The sequence below is a fragment of the Sceloporus occidentalis genome, unplaced genomic scaffold, assembly GCF_023333645.1.
Source record: "Sceloporus occidentalis isolate IW3139 unplaced genomic scaffold, rSceOcc1.0.p SCAF_7, whole genome shotgun sequence".
NCBI lineage: Eukaryota > Metazoa > Chordata > Lepidosauria > Squamata > Phrynosomatidae > Sceloporus > Sceloporus occidentalis.
In genome coordinates, this window is record NW_028316987.1 from 27025714 (window position 1) to 27047701 (window position 21988).

The 21988-nt window shown below is 39.2% G+C and overlaps 1 protein-coding gene across 1 annotated transcript in view; it reads right to left on the reverse strand.

The window, feature by feature from the left end:
• DDC (dopa decarboxylase) overlaps positions 1-21988 on the reverse strand; it is a 132606-nt gene that overhangs the window by 20412 nt on the left and 90206 nt on the right. Inside the window, exons 12-13 of the mRNA XM_089532468.1 lie at positions 21487-21585; positions 9353-9454 (exon numbers count right to left, since the gene is read on the reverse strand). Coding sequence (XP_089388594.1) covers positions 9353-9454; positions 21487-21585 — 201 coding nt within the window. The remainder of the gene's footprint in view (positions 1-9352; positions 9455-21486; positions 21586-21988) is intronic.

The window sequence follows — 21988 nt, forward strand, 5'->3', positions numbered from 1 at the left end:
AGAAGATAAAGAATTGGAAGACCCCAAGAACTATAGACCAATTGCCTTGCTAAATCAAGATTACAAAATATTTACATCTATATTGGCGGATAGATTCAAAAAAATTCTGAATGAATGGATAAACACAGATCAATGTGGCTTCTTACCAAATAGAAAAATGAAAGAAAATATAAGATATGTGTTAGATGTTATCGAATATCATACAAAAAGACCTCATAGACACGCAGCCTTGATATTTCTCAACGCGGAGAAGGCTTTTGATAATTTGAACTGGGAGTTTTTATTCGGTATGTTGGAAAAAATGAATTCTGGTAACAATTTCACAAATTGGATTCGAGCGATTTATAAGGAACAAAGAGCAAAAATATTTGTCAACAATGAAACTACAAAAGAATTTCAAATACAAAAAGGTACAAGGCAAGGGTGCCCACTGTCACCGCTCCTATTTATAACGGCAATGGAGTTTCTTAACATCAAGATTGGAGAAGATAAATCAATCACAGGAATCAAAATGAGAGAGTGGGAATACAAACTCAAATCTTATGCCGATGATATGGTATTAATGTTGTCTAATCCAAGGGAATGTATAGATATCTTGAATGAAAAAATTAGAGAATACGGAAAATACGGAAAAAACGAAGACAAGACTAAAATGATAACACTGAATTTGGACAAACAAGACAATCAGAAATTGACACAAATATCGGGATATAAAATAGAAGAAAAGGTAAGATATTTGGGTGTACAAATTACAAGCAAAAATTCAGAATTGTACAAAAACAATTATGAAAAAACGTGGCAAGAAATAAAAAGAGACCTAGACAAATGGAATAAGTTAAATCTATCCTGGCTTGGGAGAATATCAACAATTAAAATGAATGTTACCCCTAAACTGTTATTCTTATTTCAAGCACTTCCAATAATTACCAATGATAAACCATTCAAAATCTGGGAAAAAGAAATCAATACTTTTTTATGGAAGAAAAAGAAAGCAAGAGTCAGATTAAAAATATTACAAGACAGTAAAGAAAATGGAGGATTGGCACTACCCAATTTTAAACTATATTACCACGCGTGTGGCCTGGCCGCTATCAAAGAATGGATACAACTAAAGGATGAAAAATTGCTGCAATTAGAAGGATTTGACAATGTATATGGCTGGCACGGTTACCTGATATATGACAAAGTTAAAACAAATAAAGAATTTCAGAATCACTATGTAAGAAAATCTCTTTTACAAATTTGGCAAAAATACAGAAGATTTTTGGTAAGAGAAATTCCAAATTGGACATCGACTAATGAGGCTTTTTTCAGGAGAGAAAGAATGAAAGGCAAAGTCTGGATAACATATGAGGAATTAATAGTCTACGAAAAAGGTTCAGCAAGAATGAAATGTATGGAAGAATTAAAAGATCAAGGTTATGACTGCAATTGGTACTTGTATCGTCAAATATTCGAAAGATATAAGATAGATATGAAATTACAAAGGATTGAGAAAGAAGAAACTGAATTCAGCAAATTGATTAAACATAATACAGATCACTTAATCTCCAAATTGTACAAACTGCTATTAAAATATGTGATGGAAGATGAAAATATAAAACAATACATGATTAACTGGGCCCAGGATGTTAAAAAACCAATAATGTTAGCCCAATGGGAAAAAATTGGAAAACAAGATTAAAATACACTTTGAGTTACGATATAAAAGAAAATTAGTACAAACTTCAATTTAGTTGGTACCTCTCACCAATGAAATTATCCAAGATTTACAAAAAGACAAACAAGGAATGTTGGCACTGTTCCTCAAAACTTGGGACTTTTTATCACATGGGGTGGGAATGTGAAAGAGCCAGGAAATTTTGGAAAATGATTGATCAAGAATTGGAAAAGATTTTAGAGATGAAAATAAGAATGGAACCAACTCTTTATCTGTTGAATATAATAGAGGACAGTGAAATAGAAAAAAGATATGGGAAACTCCTGTTCTACCTAATTGTGGCTGCAAGAATGATACAGTGGACCCTTGTTATACACTGGGGTTTGGTTCCAAGATCCCCTGTGTATAACAAAATCCATGTATGTTCAAGTCCCATTAAATATAATGACATAGCAAAATGGTGTCCCTCATAAAAAATGGAAAATCAAGGTAAATTTATACTTTTTTTGAACATTTTCAAACTGTGTATGCTTGAATCCGTGTATAAAAAATCCGTGTATAAGAAGGGCTGACTGTATCTGCAAAAAAATGGAAGAGTAAAGAAAGCCCAACTCTAAACGATTGGAAAGAAAAGATCTTTGATATGATGACCGCTGACAAACTCACATATCTGCTCAGGGATCAAAGCAACAAAAGGTTTTTAGAAGAATGGAATCCACTAGAAAAATATCTTAGAATAAAGTGATTGGAATAGTATGTATAATATATCTTATAAAAATAACGGTGAGAGGGAATAAAGAGTAACAGATTATAAATGGTAATGAACGCAGATAAGGAGAACGATTAAAAAAAAGGAAAAGTTACTGGTAAAAAATATAACAATTTAATAGCAATATATGTAATCAACAAGGGTGATGGTTAATAGAAAGGAGGTACAGATATAATAAGGGGCTGTAGAGAACATGACACTGGAATATGAACTAAAAGGGTTTTATAAGCCTGGAAAGTTTGAATTAAAAATAGTTAAAGAAAAAATATTCAGAATAAGAGATAGGAAGTCATTTTATGTTTCTTTTTTGGTATGTATGTATGTTATGTATATTTGTATATTTGTTTTTGGTGGTTATTTGTTTATCCAAATCCCCTTTCCCTGTTTGATATGTTTTTTTATAAATAATAAAATCTAATTTAAAAAAAAGAAATAAATATTATTATTATTATTATTATTATTATTATTATGAATTTTGATCCTGTCCTCTGGAGTATTAGCTGCTCCTCCTAATTTGGTGTCATCTGCAAATTTGATAAGTATGCCCCCAATTCTATCATCCAAGTAATTGATAAGGATGTTGAATAGTAATAGGCCCAGGACAGACCCCTGTGGGACACCACTGGCCACTTCTCTCCAGGATGAAAAGGAGCCATTGATGAGCACCCTTTGGGTTTGGTCAGACAACCAATTACAAATCCATGTAACGGTTACTTTTGTCTAGCCCACATTTCCAAAGCTTGTTTGCAAGAATGTCATGGGGAATCTTGTCAAAGGCCTTACTGAAATCAAGATATACTATATCCACAGCATTCCCTTCATCTACCAAGCTGGAAATTTTATCAAAAAAAGAGATAAGATCTGTCTGGCCCATGTTGACTCTTTGTCATTATGGAACTGCCTTCTAGAGGTTCACAGACTCTGTGTTTAATGATCTGCTCTAGAATCTTTCCTGGTATTGATGTCAGACTAACTGGACAATAATTGTCGGGATCCTCTTTTTCACTCTTTTTGAAGATGGAGACAAGGTTTGCCTGCCTCCAGTCTGCTGGGACTTCTCCTGTTCTCCAGGAGTTCTCAAAGATTATTGCCAATGGCTCCAGTATTACATTTGCCAGTTCCTTTAATACTCTTCTTGGATGTAGTTCATCTGGTCCTGGAGACTTACATTCATTTAGATTAACCAGATATTCCTGTACTATCTCTTCACTTATTCTGTGCTAAAATTCCCCTATTCTGTCCTCTGCTCCATTATCCTCAGGTTGAGCACCCTTTGCCTTTTGTGAGAAGACTTAAGCAGAGAAGGTGTTGAGTAATTCTGCCTTTTCTCTGTCTCTTGTTAGCATTTTGCCATCGTCTGCACACAGTTGCCCTACCATTTCCTTTTTCTTCCTTTTAGTGCGGACATATCCAGAAAAGCCCTTTTTATTGTTCTTAACCTCTCTCTAGCCAGCCTGAGTTCATTCTGCGCTTTAGCTTTTCTGACTTTACCCCTACACGTGGTATTTGTTTGAATTCTCCTTTGGTGATTTCACCATTTTTCCATTTCTTATACATGTTCCGTTTAAAACTTAGCTCAGTTGAAAGCTCCTTAGTCATCCATCCTGGTTTCTTGAGACACCTCCCATTTTTCTTCCTCACTGGAATTGTTTGGAATTGTGCCTTCGGTATCTCCCTTTACAGAAATTCCCAACAATCCTGAACTCCCTTCTCTTTTAATATTTCTGACCATGGGATCACGCCCAGTATTTTTTTTTTAAGTTTACTAAAATCAGCCTTCCTAAAGTCTAGAATGCATGTCTGATTATGCCTGGCTTCTCCTTTCCACTGTATAACAAACTCCAGGATTACATGGTCACTCCCATCTGAGGATCCCACCACTTGCACCCCATTAACCAAGTCATCCTTGTTGGTTAGAATCAGATCTAAAATAGCTGACCCCCTTTTAGCCTCTTCCACCTTTTGGACAATGAAATTGTCTTCAAGGTAAGTGAGGAATTTGCTAGACCTTGAAGATTTTGCTGAGTTTGAATTCCAGCAAATATCAGGATAGTTGAAGTCACCCATCACCACTACATCTCTCCTTTCTAAGTGTGGTAATCTGTTCTAGAAAGGCATCATCCAATTAATCCGTCTGACTTGGGTGTCTGTAGTAGTGTCAGAACCAGTTAAGATCAAGTATAATATTAGAACTATCCAGTTATTTAATATATATATTGATCTAGATAGTTCTCTGTGTTGAGATATTGCATAGTGTTGGGGGTTGGGAAGATAAGGTGGAATATTAAGGGTGAGGTTTGGCTTGGTGATTGGGCACTGCTAAAGGGTTTGGAATGTGGGATAAAATGTAACGGTTCTTCGAGGTTAAGATGGCTGGTTGCTGTGGTGATTGAGTCATGGGTCTGGTGTAGAAGCCTTCTGGGTGGGGAAGGAGGGGTTGGTTTTAAAGTGGGCATTTTTCCTTGTGCCTTCAGATTCTGCAAAGAAGTGCTTGTGGTTACTTCTGCTGTGCATCTTACAATAAACTTTCTTGTTTTACAATAAGTCGGTTGTGGATCATTAGCCCGAGGTTTCATAATCTCACAAGTAGACTCCCACAATAACATCCCTGTTGTTTTCCTCCCCTTTAATTTTTATCCAGATGCTCTCCACCTGGTTTCCAAGATTGTAAATGTCTGACTTCTCTCCTTAATAAAAATGCCATAATATGTAAATGGGAAAAACTGGGAGGGATTTTGGTCTTATACAAGCAAAGATGATATAAGTGGTATTCAGAAGGCTAAAGAATTTTGGAAAAACTGTAGTAAAGGTATAAAAAAGAATATGTATAGACAAGGAACTAAGATCTACAGTAACAGATTATGATCAGCAGCTAAAATGAAAGAAGAAGGAGAAAAAGGTGAAGTTTTTAGTTAGTCGGAAGAGGAAGAACAAGAGGATGAACTAAATAGAGAAAAAGAACTCTCTGAAGAGGAAGCAATCCAGGAAGGAGCAGACTAAAATACTGATTAACTCTAATTAGAAAGGCACTAATTAAACATGGTAAAATGAAGACGGACTTGAAAGATCTGACGTTCCTTTCTTGGAATGTTAAAGGACTAAATGATAAGAAAAAAAGGAAAGATATTTTTCATAAAATAAGTCAATTGAACTGTGATGTAATGAGTTTGCAGGAAACTCACATTCATAATAAAGATAAAAGAATATTAAGAAACCCAAAATTGGGACTAGATTATGTACTAATGTTTTTTAAAAAAAGAGGAATTGTAATTTATGCCTCAAACAAATTCTGTTCCAAAGAATTGTTTAATGAGCCAAATGTTTGTTGTTGTTGTTGTTGTTGTTGTTGTTGTTGTTGTTAGGTATAGAAACAACAGTGCAAGACAGGGAAATTATCTTGGTTGTGCAAGAAAAAAAAGCAAAGTTCTATAAAAAATTTAAAAATTACAAGAATATAATGGAAAAGGGAAAATTTAGAAGTCACAAAAATAATGAAATGGGTTAAACAAAGCAATATCAAAATGCTAATGAAATCAGAAAATGCTTATCATAGGGGCTTGACAGACTGCCCCCAAAAGGCGGGCTGGATCTGCCTGGTTTTGCTCCCAAGGGACGCCGCAGCAGCCAAACTCCACACCATAAAGAACCCAGGTTCTTTTAGTTGTGCACAGCTGATGCAATGAGTGTGCCATTGGCACACTGTCACACATCAATGACGCAAGACGTGCGGATGGGATGCCATGCTTGCATCATCATGGCGGCCCCTATGGGGATAGGAGGCTGCCAGTTTGGAAGTGTGAGGTTGGTGTGAGCTCCCAAAACCTAGAATCAGTGCTGGCATGCTGCTTCCCGTCCGTCTGTCTCAGGCCATGGAAACTTAGAAAAGAAAGAGATAAAAATCTGATCATAAAGATAAGAACTGGAGATAAAACATTTATAAAACAGAAAAAGATTAAAGAAATTTTCTATAGCCTGGATATATATGGGCTGGGGATAAAGCCCAGAATTAAACAAAAATATATGCAGGCTGTGGTGGAAAGAGGGGACTTTGCAGTACCAAATTTAAAGTTATATTTTGAAGCCAGCTCTTTCATTTGGCTGAAAGATTGGATTAAGCTAGAAGACAAAAAGACAAAAATTAGAATGTTCGGAATTAAGATTTAGTTTTCATTCCTATTTATTTTATGAGAAAGTACAGGCAAATCATGACTTATTAGAGCTGCTTATATTGAAAAAATATAAAGGAAGAATTTGTCCCCAATTACCACTATAGTTATCTTCCAATGAGGCTTTATTCAGAACAGATCCAGAGGAAAGAAAAATGGTTAAAATATAATGAAATTATGAACAAAGACCAGAATGGATATGAAATTAAATCATTAGAACAAATCATATCAGAAGGTCAAAATTGTGGATGGTTTTTGTATCATCAATTGAAATCTAGATTTATAATGGAAAAAAGTGGGGATAGGAAGTAGTAAGACAGACTTGGAAGAAATCATTTGAATCAGAAACCTGTCATGCTATCAAGCATGTATGTATGTATATGTATGTATATATATATATATACACACACACACACACACACACACACACACACTGCTAGAAATATGTACAGAAGAAGATGTAATAAAAGATAATATAATTCACTGGGCAAAGAATTGTGGGAAAGCATTAGAATTGTCTCAGTGGGAGAAAACTTGGAATAAAAGGTTAAAATATTCAGCTAGCCAAGATGTAAAATAATTTTTTATAAAATCATATATAGATGGAATTTATCTCCAGACATAATAACTAAAATACATAGAAATGGAAAAAATCTATGTTGGAAATGTGTGAGGGAAAAGCGAACTTTTTTCATTTATGGTGGAACTGTGTACAGGTAAAAAGATTTTGGAAGGAGATATATGGAGGCATAAAAGAAATATTAGAAATTGATTTGGAATTCAGACCAGAAGTTTTGCTTTTAAATATGATAGAAGACAACATTGAGACAAAGTATGGTAAAATTATATTTTATATGTTAACAGCAGCTAGGTTAGCATATTCAAGATAATGGAAAGTAAGAAAGAAATACATAGTTTTTTGTGGGTTTGGGGGGCTATGTGGCCATGTTCTAGCAGAGTTTTTTCCTGACGTTTCTCCAGCATCTCTGAAGATGCCAGCCACAAATGCTGGTGAAATGTCAGGAAGAAACTATGCTAGAACATGGCCACATAGCCCCAAAAACCCACAAAAAACTATGGATGCCGGCCATGAAAGCCTTCGACTTCACAAAAGAAATACAAATTGATGAGTGGGTCCTTAAACTGTTTGATATGCTGGAAGCAGACATGATGTCAAAAAAATTAAAGGAAAATATGAAGGAAACCAATACAGAAGATTGGGATAAAATATATGTATACACTTGTATATATGTGTACAAGCCCCCCGCGAATATGGAAAAAAAGCAAATACAGTGCACCTGCATCATACACGGACGCACGTTAAGCGGCTTTCAGCATATGTTGAAAGCTGCGCGGGAGTGCACGGGGCGCAAGGGACAGTGCGTCCCATTTAAATTAATGGGGAGCGTGTCCATGGCACGTGCACACTGCTGTGCTGCCGCACCACCACATGCATGAGCCTCATTACTTTCAATGGGGCTCGAGCATACACCTTTTTTATGTGGGGGGGGTCTGGAATGGATCCCCCGTGTAAAAAAGGGGCTCACTGTAACAAAAACACCATGTTTTTACCCGCGAGGACACCTCTTTAGGAATCTCTAGGTCCTCCAGCGCAACTCTGTGGCCAACATCTGACAGACACTGACCATAGAGTTACACTGGAGGAACTACAAATGCCTAGTAGATTATTCTCTCTAGGAATCTATAGGTCTTTCAGTGAGACTTTTAGTTAAAGTTGACCACAAAGTTGCACTAGAGGACCTAGATATTCCTAGAGAGAACATATTAATCAAATCCATGAATAATCAAAGCCGCAAATATGGAGGGATGAGTGTATATAAAAAAGAAATGGCCAAACATCCCGATTACAGATAGACTGGGGGAAATGGAAAAGAATAAGAAAAGAAAAAGAGTAAGATTGTTGAGTTTATATAATAATTTTTATGTTATTATAATTTAAGGCATAGGAAGGGTAAACTGATCCAGAGAATCTTGTTTTGAAGAAGATATGCAGAAACTTAAGAATGTATATATGAATCAGGTGGGTAAATGGAAATCTTTGTATGTGTGCTGTGTGGCTGATTGTTATGTATAGGGTTTTAGTGTTTTTGATGGTTTGCAGTTATATGCATGGTTTTTCTTAGTGTTTTTTTCTTTTTTAAATAAAACCTTTGTAAATAAAAAATGTGGAGGTGTAATCACTGCTGGCTACTTAATTCCTAAACCTATTGAATTCTGTTAGCACTCATATCAATTTCAGGTACTCATAAGAATCAGTAACAAATCTTTGAGCTGGCTTTTAAGTTCTCAACACCAGCAAGACATGCAATTAATTTCAAGGACAGGGAAAAGAATTTTGAAAATGCTAGCAAAATTTTCCATTGTGCTTTTTGAATTTCAGACAGGATGCAAAGGGAACATTTTGCTGATTATTGCTTTGCCTTAAGACCAAGCAGATGCATTAGTGCATCTTGACTTACAGCAACCTCATGAATTCCATAGGGTTTTCTTAGGCAAGGAATACTCAGATGTGGTTTTGCCAGTTCCTTCCTCTGAAATATAGCCTACAGCACTTGGCATTTGCTGGCAGCCTCTCATTCAAGTACTGACCCGGGTTGACCCAGCTTAGCTTTCAAGATGAGATGAGATCTAATGTCTTTGGGGTGTTTGGCCCTGTTACATATTGACCAGAGTCAAAAGAGCCAGGTGTTAATATACAACAAAAAACATAAAAGTTTGGAACATCTAAAATTTTACCTTTAATCGGAAGCACACCAGTCCCAGTATGACATCAGCACAAATTTCAAATCGGTCATCCTGAAGCACTAGGTCCTTAAATTCATGTGCCAGCTTAACATGCTAAAATTAAAAAGACAGGTTATGCAATATATGGCTCATGAGAAAACAAAATCAAATTGTAGAACTATTTTAAAAATGCCATCTAGTCTTATGCCCAACCTATTCTGAAGTTGAAATATGCATTTCAATGAAGCAACTTTAACAGATGAATAGCTAATATGAGTTCTGGTGTCTTTGAGGTGTTTAGGTGGTAGATATCAGTGGCACATCAACAGACTGAAAAAGCTATTCATTCAGATTTACAAAGAATTTTTTCATCTTTCTTGGAGATGATTTCTACTCTGATGAGGCATCTGATTGGCAGCCTGTTAGCTCTCCACACTTATGCCATCAAATTGTAGTAATTTTGACAATAAAAAACACAGAAGGTACCACATATACTTTCACCCAAATAACTCACAGAAGGTAGAATGAAAAAGTTGGAAACACCCCCCAGGCCATTGAGTTCAATCCCCCTACTCAATGCAGAAAATTCAGCTAGAACATCCCCAACAGGTAGCTGTTTTGCATCTAGCCTTTAGAAGCATCCAGAAAAAGAGACGCCATCACATCTCTAGGCAATTGGTTCTAGTCAAACAGAGCTTAGGGGCTGTGCAAATCGCCTCTAAGGAGTGGCCTGAAGCTACCCCTTTTAGAGCCAGATTGGAGCCACACCAACTGCACGCAGCAGCCTCGATCTGGCCTTTCCACCACACAAAAAGGAGCCGCAAAAAGTGTCTCCTTTTTACACCCTGGCTTTACGGTGCTCCTTTTGCACTGTGTCATCTAAACCCATGCCATGTGGTGTGGCATGTGGCATCACGCCACCATGGGGGCAGAGTAGGGGTGAGCATCGTGAGGATGCCATACCTCGACTCTGCCTCCAGACCAGCCTTAATGGTCAGTCTGCACAGGCTGTTAGTGCTGAGAAATTATTTCTAATGTTCAAATGAAATCTACCTTCCTGCAACACAAAACCATTAGACCAGATCTGCCCTCTGTGGCAGCAACCTTACACCCTTTTTTCTGTGACTGTTTTTTAAAGAGCACATTCATTTCACCCCTCGTTCTTCTCTTCACCAGACTGAACATTCTCAGCTCCCTCAACCTTTCCTCATATATTTTGTTCTCCGTATATCTTATGATCCTTGTTACCCCATTGAACCTGCTCAAACTTGTCTATATCATTGATACCCCACCATGAAATAAAGAGACCAGACACTTAAATTGGATGAATAAAGGACCATTTATTTGACCTTTATCGTATTTAAGCTAAGCACTTGAACTTAAACCTTAAACATCAAATTGTGAGATACTTATTAAAGTGAAAGCCTGGTGCGGGAACAGCTGAAGCCAGGTGTCAGTCCTAGACCTCCTCTTCAGCCTACCTTTTGGGCACAAAACCCTGAGGTAAATCTGATGATTCAGATTGCATCCTCAGCCAGTTCTGGGAAAGTAAACATAAGGCACTCTCCCCCAAATTCCCTCGAATTTGTAAGATTGAGCAAAACCCCCATGTCTACCTCAAAGGCAGGTTCTCTCACAATGAAACATCCCTTGACGTGTACAAGCTGATCAATAGCCTAACCTTTCACCACAAAGGGGTGCCAATGGTGCATAACAAACAATTCTTTAACCCCATATGGGCCAGTGAAACCTTTTTATCAGCCACCCTTAGCCAATTTCCAGTCCCTTTATACAGTATGGGGTAGGCAAAAAACCCTGGGAAAAGGGGAGAAAATTCCTACCCGGCCCCAAACCAACAAAGTTCATACTGCATTTAGGGTGGAAGGGTGGGCTGCATCATCAAAAAGAGGCAGGATGGGGGGCGTACCATCCTTATATACTGATTCGCCTCCCATCACATGCCTCAGCTTGGTCTGTTTGACCATGCTTCCATTTGAAAATACTGGTCTCATCATGGAGAGTATCAAAGCCCCACCGTCCCTCAATGGCTCTGGCTCGTCCTAGTGTGAATTGTTAAAATAAAAAGTCCAGAATTAGTCTTATTGGTTAGGATCAAGTCCAGGAAAACTGATCCCTTGTTATCTGCAAGGTACATCAGGAATTTTTGGGAGAGCCTATGCTTAGTCGCTTCCTAGCTGGTATCAGGGTGATTGAAGTCACCCATGTCTACTAATTCTTTCAGATTTCTGAGATTTGTTTTTGAAACCCATCATCACTTCTTGGTTTGGTGGTCTGTAGCAAACTCCTAGCACAATATTGTGTCTATTTTTTTCATCATTTGTTTTCATCCAAATGTTCTCAACTGGTCTTTTCTGATCAATCAGTCAATCATTTATTATATTTGACTAAAATCATTAGAAATCCAAGAGAGAGAGAGAGAGAGAGACAATAAAATCCAATAAAAGAATACATACAGTATACATATACATGTGACAGCCAGTGTGGCATAGTGGTTTAAGTGTTGGGCTACAACTCTGGACACCAGGGTTCAATTCCCCACTCAGCCATGAAACCCACTTGGTGACCTTGGGCAAGTTTTATGCTGTCAGACTCAGAGGAAGGTAACAGCAAAGTTCCTCTGAACACATCTTGCTAAAAAGAACCATGATAGGTTTGCCTTAGGTTAACCATAAGTTAGAAATGACTTGAAAGCAAATAACAACAACAACAACAACAACAACTGCATACATGTACATCCATACCAAAAAACAAAACAAAACAGATTAGTGAACCCCCTGCACATTCTATAGCAATATCTTTCAAATAACCAGTACAAATACTTTTAGCAGCTTTAGTAAATAAGGCTGTTTTGTGTGTAATGTATGGATCACAGTCTGAAAGTAACCAGCACAATTTCATGTAAGAGCTCTCACCCCGTAAGGAAACCAAAATGTGTCCCAATAATGTTTTCCTGAGGTTTTGATAAAACTAGCAATAGAGTTAATAGTGTGAAACATTCTTTACCGCCCCCATGTCATAAATGCAGAGCCGAGCCTTACATTTCTTGGAATGTTTCTGTATCTGCCATCTAAGACAGACATTGGCATAGTTTCGAAACAAGATTCTCTAAATACAGTTTTCAGAGGGACAAAGATAAGCATTTATAAATATTGTGCTCTTATGTGATTTGATTTCAAAAGATGATGACAATGGGAAAAATGTGAAGATCTGATTGAAACTAAATCCTGATGATTATCCAACTTATAGATCCAGTTCCTCGGCTTGTTTTTAACCCCAGGAAATATTTTTTTAAAAAAAAATCTGTTGAAAGGGTTTTACAGACTAGTAAATCTTGAACTAGCTTAGCCTAACCATCTTTCCTCCATAGTTCACCTAAACAAAGCTTAGGGAGGTGGTCCTCTGACATGTCCAAGATCCTCTTATAATCTGACAGGGCTGCCATCTCTGCCCTAGCTTTTGCAGATGCCACACCTATCTCTGTCCTGAAGAATGCAGCTGGAGTCCCCAGAGGTACCTCAAAACTTGTCCTGACAGACCTCAAGATCATGCAAGTTATTGTGCTTTATTGCCCAGATCTTAATACCATATGCCATTTGAGCAACTGCTTTCCCTGAAAACAATTTCAGGGCTAGAATCGCCAGCATGCTACCTCTAGAGTAGAAAAAAAATCAGTATGGACTGGGCAAAGTATGGCAAATCTATGCTATTGTTTTGATGTTTTGTAGCTGTGTCTCTCATCAAAATATACCCGCAGAAAATTAAAGGAGGGCATCTGTTCCATTTTATTTTATCCTAAAGTCCAATTAAATTTATAGAAGCACACTATGAAGCAGGAAGCATCACAGAATCCTTAGCAGCTCAGGTCCTTCAAATTAGAGTTGGACATACATTAAACATCATTGTTGTAAATACACATATCCCACGCAAGAACTCTAAATTTTACTCAGCCTCAATTTCATAGAAATAATATAATCATAGAGTTGGAAGAGACCACAAGGGCCATCCAGTCCAACACCCTGCCATGCAGGAAATCTCAATCAAAATATACCCGACAGATGGCCATCCAGCCTCTGCTTAAAGACTTCCAAGGAGGGAGACTCCACCACACTCTGAGGGAGTGTGTTCCACTGTAGAACAGCCCTTACTGTCAGCAAGTTCCTGGTAATGTTGAGGTGGAATGTTGTAGCTTGCATCCATTGTTCCGGGTCCTCTTCTCTGGAGCAGCAGAAAACAAGCTTGTTCTCCCCTAAATATGACATCCCTTCAAATATTTAAACAGGGCTATCATATCAACTCTTAACCTTCTATTCTCCAGGCTAAACATCCTCAGCTCCCTAAGTCATTCCTCATAGGACATAGTTTCCAGACCCTTCACTACTTTAGTCACCTCCTTTGGACACGCTCCAGTTTCTCAATATCCTTTTTCAATTGTGGTGCCCAGAACTGGACACAATATTCCAGGATGGGCCTGACCAGAGCAGAATACAGTGGCACTATTACTTCTCTTAATTTGGACACTATACATTTATTGATGCAGCCTAAAATTTCATTGGCCTTTTTAGCTGCTGCATCGCACTGTTGACTCATGTTCAACTTGTGGTCTACTTGGACTCCCAGATCCTTTCACATGTAGTCTCGTTCAGCCAGGTATCGCCCATCCTATATCTGTGCATTTCATTTCTCCGCCAAGTGCAGTACCTTACATTTCTCTGTGTTGAATTTCATTTTGTTAGCTTTGGCCCAGCTTTTTAGTCTATTTGGGTAATTTTGAATCTTGATCCTGTCCTCTGGGGTATTAGCTATTCCTCCTAATTTGGTGTCATCTGCAAATTTGATAAGTATGCTCCCAATTCTGTCATCCAGGTCATTGATAAAGATGTTGAATAGCACTGGGCCCAGGACAGAGCCCTGTGGGACCCCACTGGTCACTTCTCTCCAGGATGAAAAGGAGCCATTGTTGAGCACCCTTTGGGTTCGGCCGGTCAACCAATTACAGATCCATTTAACAGTTCCTTTGTCTAGCCCACATTTTACAAGCTTGTTTGCAAGAATGTCATGGGAAACCTTGTCAAAGGCCTTACTGAAATCAAGATATACTATATCCACAGCATTCCCTTCATCTACCAAGCTGGTAATTTTATCAAAGAAAGAGATTAGGTTTGTCTGGTATGACTTGTTTCTCTGAAACCCATGTTGACTTTTTGTGATTATGGCATTGCCTTCTAGATGTTCACAGACTCTCTGTTTAATGATCTGCTCCAGAATCTTTCCTGGTATTGATGTCAGACTAACTGGACGATAATTGTTGGGATCCTCTTTTTTCCCCTTTTTGAAGATGGGGACAACGTTTGCCCTCCTTCAGTCTGCTGGGATTTCTCCTGTTCTCCAGGAGTTTTCAAAGATTATTGCCAATGGCTCCGATATTACTTTTGCCAGTTCTTTTAATACCCTTGGATGGAGTTCATCTGGTCCTGGAGACTTAAATTCATTTAGATTAACAAGGTATTCCTCTACTATCTCTTTACTTATTCTGTGCTGAATTTCCCCTATTCTGTCCTCTGCTCCATTATCCTCATTATAGGAAAAGAAGTGAAAGTTATCAAATTTGCATATAGAAATAAAATTATTTGTAGTGGAAGAATAATATTTTAATCTTTTGAAGTCTTTTATTACTGTACTCACAATTACAAGAAATTGTAAATCTATAGTGTAATAAAATATACTGGTTTGTCAACTGGTCAATGAGAGGCTAAGTTAGTTTTATGTTTTAATATATAATAATAACTCTGACATAAGCATTACATTGTTCAGGGACGTAACTGGACTCCCCTTCCATTAGAAAAATGAATGGTGTGTGCTGCCACGCTGCCGCGCCCAAGCCCCATTATAATGGTGGCACTTAGTCTAGACCCCCCCCCCCCCCTTCCTAAAATCCTGGCTAGGTCCCTGAAAAAGATCTCAACAATTATTGTCCAGTTAGTCTGACATCAATACCAGGAAAGATTCTAGAGAAGATCATTAAACAGAGAGTCTGTGAACATCTAGAACGCAATGCCACAATTACAAAAAGTCAACATGGGTTTCAGAGAAACAAGTCTTATCTCTTTCTTTGATAAAATTACCAGCTTGGTAGATGAATGGAATGCTGTGGATATAGTATATCTTGCTTTCAGTAAGGCCTTTGGCAAGGTAACTGTTACATGGATTTGTAATTGGTTGACCGGTCGAACCCAAAGGGTGCTGAAAAATGGCTCCTTTTCATCTTTGGGAGAAGTGACCAGTGGGGTCCCACAAGGCTCTGTTCTGGGCCCAGTGCAACTCAAAATCTTTATCAATGACTTGGATGACAGAATTGGGAGTATACGTATTAAATTTGCAGATGACACCAAATTAGGAGGAATAGCTAATACCCCAGAAGACAGGATCAAAATTCAAAATGACCTGAATAGACTAGAAAACTGGGCCAAACCTAACAAAATGAAATTCAACATGGAGAAATGTAAAATACTGCACTTAGGGCGGAAAAATGATTTGTAGTTTTGTGAGGCACCAGTACTCTTTTACAAAGAAAAAAAAAACGCTTGTAAAAATAAAAATCCCACGATTCCACAGAATTGAGCTACAATACTTAAAGTGGTGTCAAAGTGTATTATATCAACAGTGTAGATTCCCCCATGCTATAGAATTCTGGGCTTTGCAGTTTGGTGAGAGGGGCATTTGGAAAGCTCAGCCAGAGATAGCGAGATGGGGGAGGTCACTGAACTACAACACCCATAATCCCACAGCACGTTGCCATGACAATCACTCTATAACAGTGTGATAAACTATTCAAGTTGCAGTGAGTGGCTATTGATGAAGGAAAGGGGTGACCTTTGCCAAGCGCGCCTTTTCATTGGTGCTTTCCTTCCTCGCACCAACGGGCGCTCTGTCCAATCACAGGCAGGAGCGCAAGGGACTCAGGCAGGGGAGGCATTTCCATAAGAAACTGACCGCCGTCACTCTCTTCTCTTATCCAAACAGAGCCCCTGCCAGAGCCATCCTCTTTTAAAGTGCCTTGATTCACATTTGCCAGTTCTTTTAATACTCTTGGATGTAGTTCATCTTGTCCTGGAGATTTATATTCATTTAGATTAACAAGGTATCCCTGTACTATCTCTTTGCTTATTCTGTGCTGAATTTCCCCTATTGTGTCCTCTGCTCCATTTTCCTCAGGTTGAGCACTCTTTTCCTTTCCTAAGAACACTAAGGCAAAGAAGGTGTTGAGTAATTCTGCCTTTTCTCTGTTCCCTGTTAGCTTTTTTTCCATCTTCTCCACGCAGTGGCCCTACCATTTCCTTTTACTTCCTTTTGCTGCGGACATATCCAAAGAAGCCCTTTTTGTTTTCTTAACCTCTCTAGCAAGCTTGAATTCATTCTGCATTTTAGCTTTTCTGACTTTACCCCTACACGTGCTAGCTATTTCTTTGAATTCCGTTTCAGTGATTTCCCCCTCTTTCCATTTCTTACACATGTTCCGTTTAAAACTTAGCTCAGTTGAAAGTTCCTTAGTCATCCATCCTGGTTTCTTGAGACACCTCCCATTTTTCTTCCTCACTGGAACTGTTTGAAATTGTGCCTTCAGTATCTCCTTTTTGAGAAACTCCCATCCTACCTGAACTCCCTTCTCTTTTAGTATTTCTGACCACAGGATCACCCTCAGTACTTCTCTAAGTTTACTGAAATCCACTCTCCTAAAGTCTAGACTGTGTGTCTGACTATGCCTGGCTTCTCCTTTCCACTGAATAACAATCTCCAGTAGAACATGGTCACTTCCACTTAATAATAATAATAATAAATTTTATTTATATTTCCCGCCTCTCCCTGAGGATCGAGGCAGGATTACAGCAAAAAATTGAACAATACAAAATGCAAATATGTTATCTAAAAATACAAACAATAAAATGGTCAGCAATATTGCTACCAATCATTAAAATATCCAATCATTGTCTGTTCCCATACTATTGAGTCGGAAGTGGGGGTGTTCTTTAGGATCAATTATAGCAGATCAAATGCATAGGACTGCCAGAAGAGATCCGTCTTAAGTGCCATCTTAAAGGCTTCCAGTGTAGTAATAAGGCGGATCTCTTCCGGCAAGTTGTTCTATAGTTCAGGGGCTGCGGATGTGAAAGATTTATGAGAAGTTGTAACTAATCTGGTTTTTGTGTATTCCAGTAGTTTCTTCCCTGATATTCTAAGAATGTAGGGCAGATTGTGTAGGGAGAGGCGTTCCCTTAAGTAACTTGGACTCAAGCCATGTAGGGCTTTAAAAGTAATGACCAACACTTTGTATTGCACCCGGAAGCTGATCGTCAGCCAATGTAAAGATTTTAATATTGGAGTGATATGGTCTGATCTAGATGTTCCTGTGACCAATCTGGCTGCAGCTTTTTGGATCAATTGAAGCTTCTGAACTTGGTACAAAGGTAGCCCCATGTAAAGCAACCGAAGTTGGTACCAAGCACTTCTAGTCACCACCTCCACATGAGATGAAAACTGTAGAAACGAGTCCACTGCCAAACTGAAAACTTCATCCTTTAGGGGAAGTGTGACCCTGTCCAGGATTGGTTGACAGATTTCCATCCCTGGACCACGGGTACCTATATCAAGCACCTCCGTTTTCTCTGGATTCAACTTGAGTTTGTTTTCCCTCATCCAGCCTATTACTGACACAAGGCAGGCATTTAGAGGAGAGATGCCATCCTTGGTCACTGCAGCAGTCAGAAACACAGAGAAGTAGATTTGGCTGTCATCAGCGTACTGATAACACCCCGCCCAATGTCTCCAGATGATCTCTCCCAGCGGCTTCGTGTAAATGTTAAACAGCATGGGAGACCTGAGGGACACCAGATGTCAACTCTCTTTTATGAAAGCAGCTGTCTCCCAGCATAACTATCTGGAATCTGCCTGAGAGTTAGGACCTGAACCACTGCAACACAGTGCCCCTGATACCTAACTCCCTCAGGTGTTCCAGAAGGATACCATGGTCTATGGTATCGAAAGTTGCTGAGATGTCCAAGAGCACCAACAAGGTCAAACTTCCCCTGTCGATGCCCAGACAGAGCTCATCGACCAAGGTGACCATGGCAGTCTCAACTCCATATCCCGCCCTGAAGCCGGTTTGAAATGGGTCTAGATAATTGGCTTCATCCAAGACAGTCTGAAGGCAACTGCCCTCTCAATCACCTTGCCCAAGAATGGTAGTAAGGAGACTAGTCTATAATTATTTCTTATCAGGGGATCTAGGGAGGATTTTTTCAAGAGTGATTTAACCACTGCTTGTTTAAGCTTGGTTGGAAATTTCCCTCCCTAAGGGATGCGTTAATTATAGACTGAAGTAAAGTTGTTACTGCATCCTCTCCCTGAGCGGTCAGCCAAGATGGGCAGGGATTGAGGGGGCACGTTGTCCTCCTTACACTTCCAAGAAGTTTGTCCACGTCACTGGTATTTACAAACTCAAATTGATCCAGTCTAACATAGTCCACACAGTCACTGGATACCTCTCTTATAGTTTCTGTTATAATACCAGCATCAAAATCAGCCCCTAACTGAGAGATTTTATCAGCAAAGAAATACTTAAATAGGTAACAGCAGGCTTTAGTTGGTTCTAAAAGAGGGTTCAGGGTGGGAGATCGCTGGGTTAACTCTTTAACCACCCTGAACAGCTCTGCTGGACGAGACTCTGCTGATGCAATACGAGCAGCATAGAACAAGTTCTTTGCTCCATCTATTGCCACTCCATAGGAATCAAGAAGAGTCTTATGGTGTATCTTGTCAGATAAGCAGGGATGTTTCTGTCAGTGGTGTTCTAGTCGTTGCACGGCTCGCTTCATTTTCTGGAGATCTTGGGTGTACCATGGTTTTTTATTAGAAGCGGGCCGGAAAGGACACTTGGGAGCGATAATGTCTATAGCCCTGGTAAGGTTGTTATTCCAGGTATCAACCAAGGCTTCGACAGAATCATTGTCATTCCCAACCATAAAACCCTCTAGGGCTTTTTGGAACCTTTTGGGTTCCATCAGCCTTCAAGGGCGAACCATTCTAATAGGTCCTCCACCCCCGAGGGGGATCTGAGTAGTAGCCTTCATTCCCACCTTGACCAAAAAATTGTCCATCCATGACTGGGCGGAGATTTCAATTACCTCCGCCCACTGATGTTCCTGATCCATAATAAAGACTACATCGAGTGTGTTACCAGCACAATGTGTTGGACCCAAGACTATTTGGAACAGGCCCATGGCAGTCATGGAAGCCATGAACTCCCGAGCTGCACCTGTTAGATCTAATGAGCCAGCCTCGAAGGGGATGTTGAGGTCCCCCAGGATGAGTAGCTCCGAGACCAGGAGCGTCACTTGCCTAGGGGGTCTGTTAGGCAATGGGGTGGACTGTAGACCAACAGGATCCCCAGACTGTCCCTAGCCTTCAGGGTCAGGTGAATACACTCAATGTGATCCATTTTCTGGATAGGTTTCTTGGTCAGGGTGAAGATGGATTTGTGGACCGAGGCCACTCCTCCTCCCCGTCCACTTTCCCTCACCTGTTATTTGACAGTGTACCCAGCTGGGAGTGCCTTAGCCCAGGTCACACTGCTATCATCTCCCAGCCAGGTTTCCCAAAAGCATGCCAGATTGGCGTTTTCATCCTCCAAGAGATTGTATACTATGTGGGATTTATTTCTAACCAACCTGGCATTGCAAAGGAGCAGTGTGAGGGTCTGTAGTATGGCCGGGTCGACCCTTGGTTCTATTTCCCCCATCCATAATTCCAGTTCCCTTCCCTTTCCCATCTACCCCTATCAAAAGATATACCAACATGAATGGTATCAATATATGAAAGATCAGACTTGACAGTTATCTGGTCTGATTTCTGGTTTTCAATGGAACCATTTCAGGAATATGGCAGATTAACGTTCAATCATTAGTTTTTATTTATCTGGTTCCTGTTAAATAAGCTGTTTAGTCTCGTTCCAGTTCAATATTGATTGTTCCAAGAGCTAGTAGGGATGGGAGGAGTAGATGTTATTTTAGCTCCACTTCCTGATTTTATCACAATAATCACCCTCTTTAGTTCAATATAAATATAGGGATCGAGGCTGATTTTCTCTTTTTCCCTTAAAAAGCCCCTCCTCTCTCCTATACCTCCAAAGTTCACTGTGCAATACATTGTTCCAGCGCTATCGCTTGGGCAGTTAAGGGCAGTTGGAGGGGAGGGTGAACCGGGAGGCCGGCTTTTGAGGATGCTGCTCCCACTGGCGCCACTCCCACTGGCGCCCCTCCCTTCTCTTTGTCCTCCACTCAGCTGGGCTGAGTCCAGTGCTGGGACTCACAGATCTTTCCAGGGGCCTTAGGAGCTGGAGTTCTTAAGGCCCTTCTCCCTTGCCACAGCCCTTAAAGGCAGAGTCCAGCGCTGGGGCTCACAGGTCTTTCCAGGGGTCTTGGAAGCTGGAGTTGATCCCATCACTTGCACCCCATTAACCAAGTCATCCTTGTTGGTTAGGTTCAGATCTAAAATAGCTGATTCCCTTGTTGCCTCTTTCATTGTAGACAGGGCGGGCACAAAAAAGGGATAAGGATACATGGAGCCCACCCACATACACAAAGCTATAAGCATTATGATTGGAGAGCCTTGGTGAGATTCGTGTCGCAGAGCAAGTTCCACTCTCATTCCATTTAAGATTTGCTCCATTTTTATTATTCAAATTCCTGTGCATTTTGGGGGGCATTTCTCCTAACAGTTTTTCCTGATATACATATTTTATGAGCAAATTTTTCTAATTAAATGCCTTTCTGTAATACCATTTTTATTAATATAGACACATTCATACTCATTTTTGTTGAAGAACATTATTTCAAAATTCAGGAAATGTGCAGAAAATAATGCATTTTCTGTGCAGAAAATAATATTTTTATGCAAAAATATATATTGCACTGAAAATGCTGTTTTCTGAATAAAAATAATTACATACAAAAGATTCTCATCTGTCTAGGATTTTTCTCATCAGGGTTTCTTAACACTCAAGAAATACATTTTCTCACTATTTTTGAATATTCTTTCCATCCTGGATTCAATGTTAAAATAAAATAGTTCACCTTCCTGATGTATTCCTGCAGTCCTTTCACACCATACATTCGAAACACAAACCACAGTTTCAAGGAACGGAATCGTCGTCCCAGAGGGATCTGCCAGTGCTGTGAGTAAGAAAATAACGTATTATTAATGCAAAAAAGACTATAAATCAAAATATAAACTGTGTGTGCATTTTCAGACTTCTCAATAACCATGAGCATTAGAATTATATTAGAAAACAATGAAATGGTCAAGAAACCAAATCTTATATTCATAACAGAAAGACGTGTGTACAAAGGGGTATTGTAATACCTTTGAAATTAACTGAGAGAAAGTAATTTGTCACATAAGCTTTTGTGGACTGAGACTACTAAATCAGATGCATGGAGTGATGTGTTTATGGACATTTATGCCAATGAATGAACATATTTGTGTTGTGCATGAATAGTAATAGAAATGCAAAACTTGGTAATGAGGTGTCAGGTTCAGTTTTAATGATGGGTATTGGGAGGGAGAATTGATTAG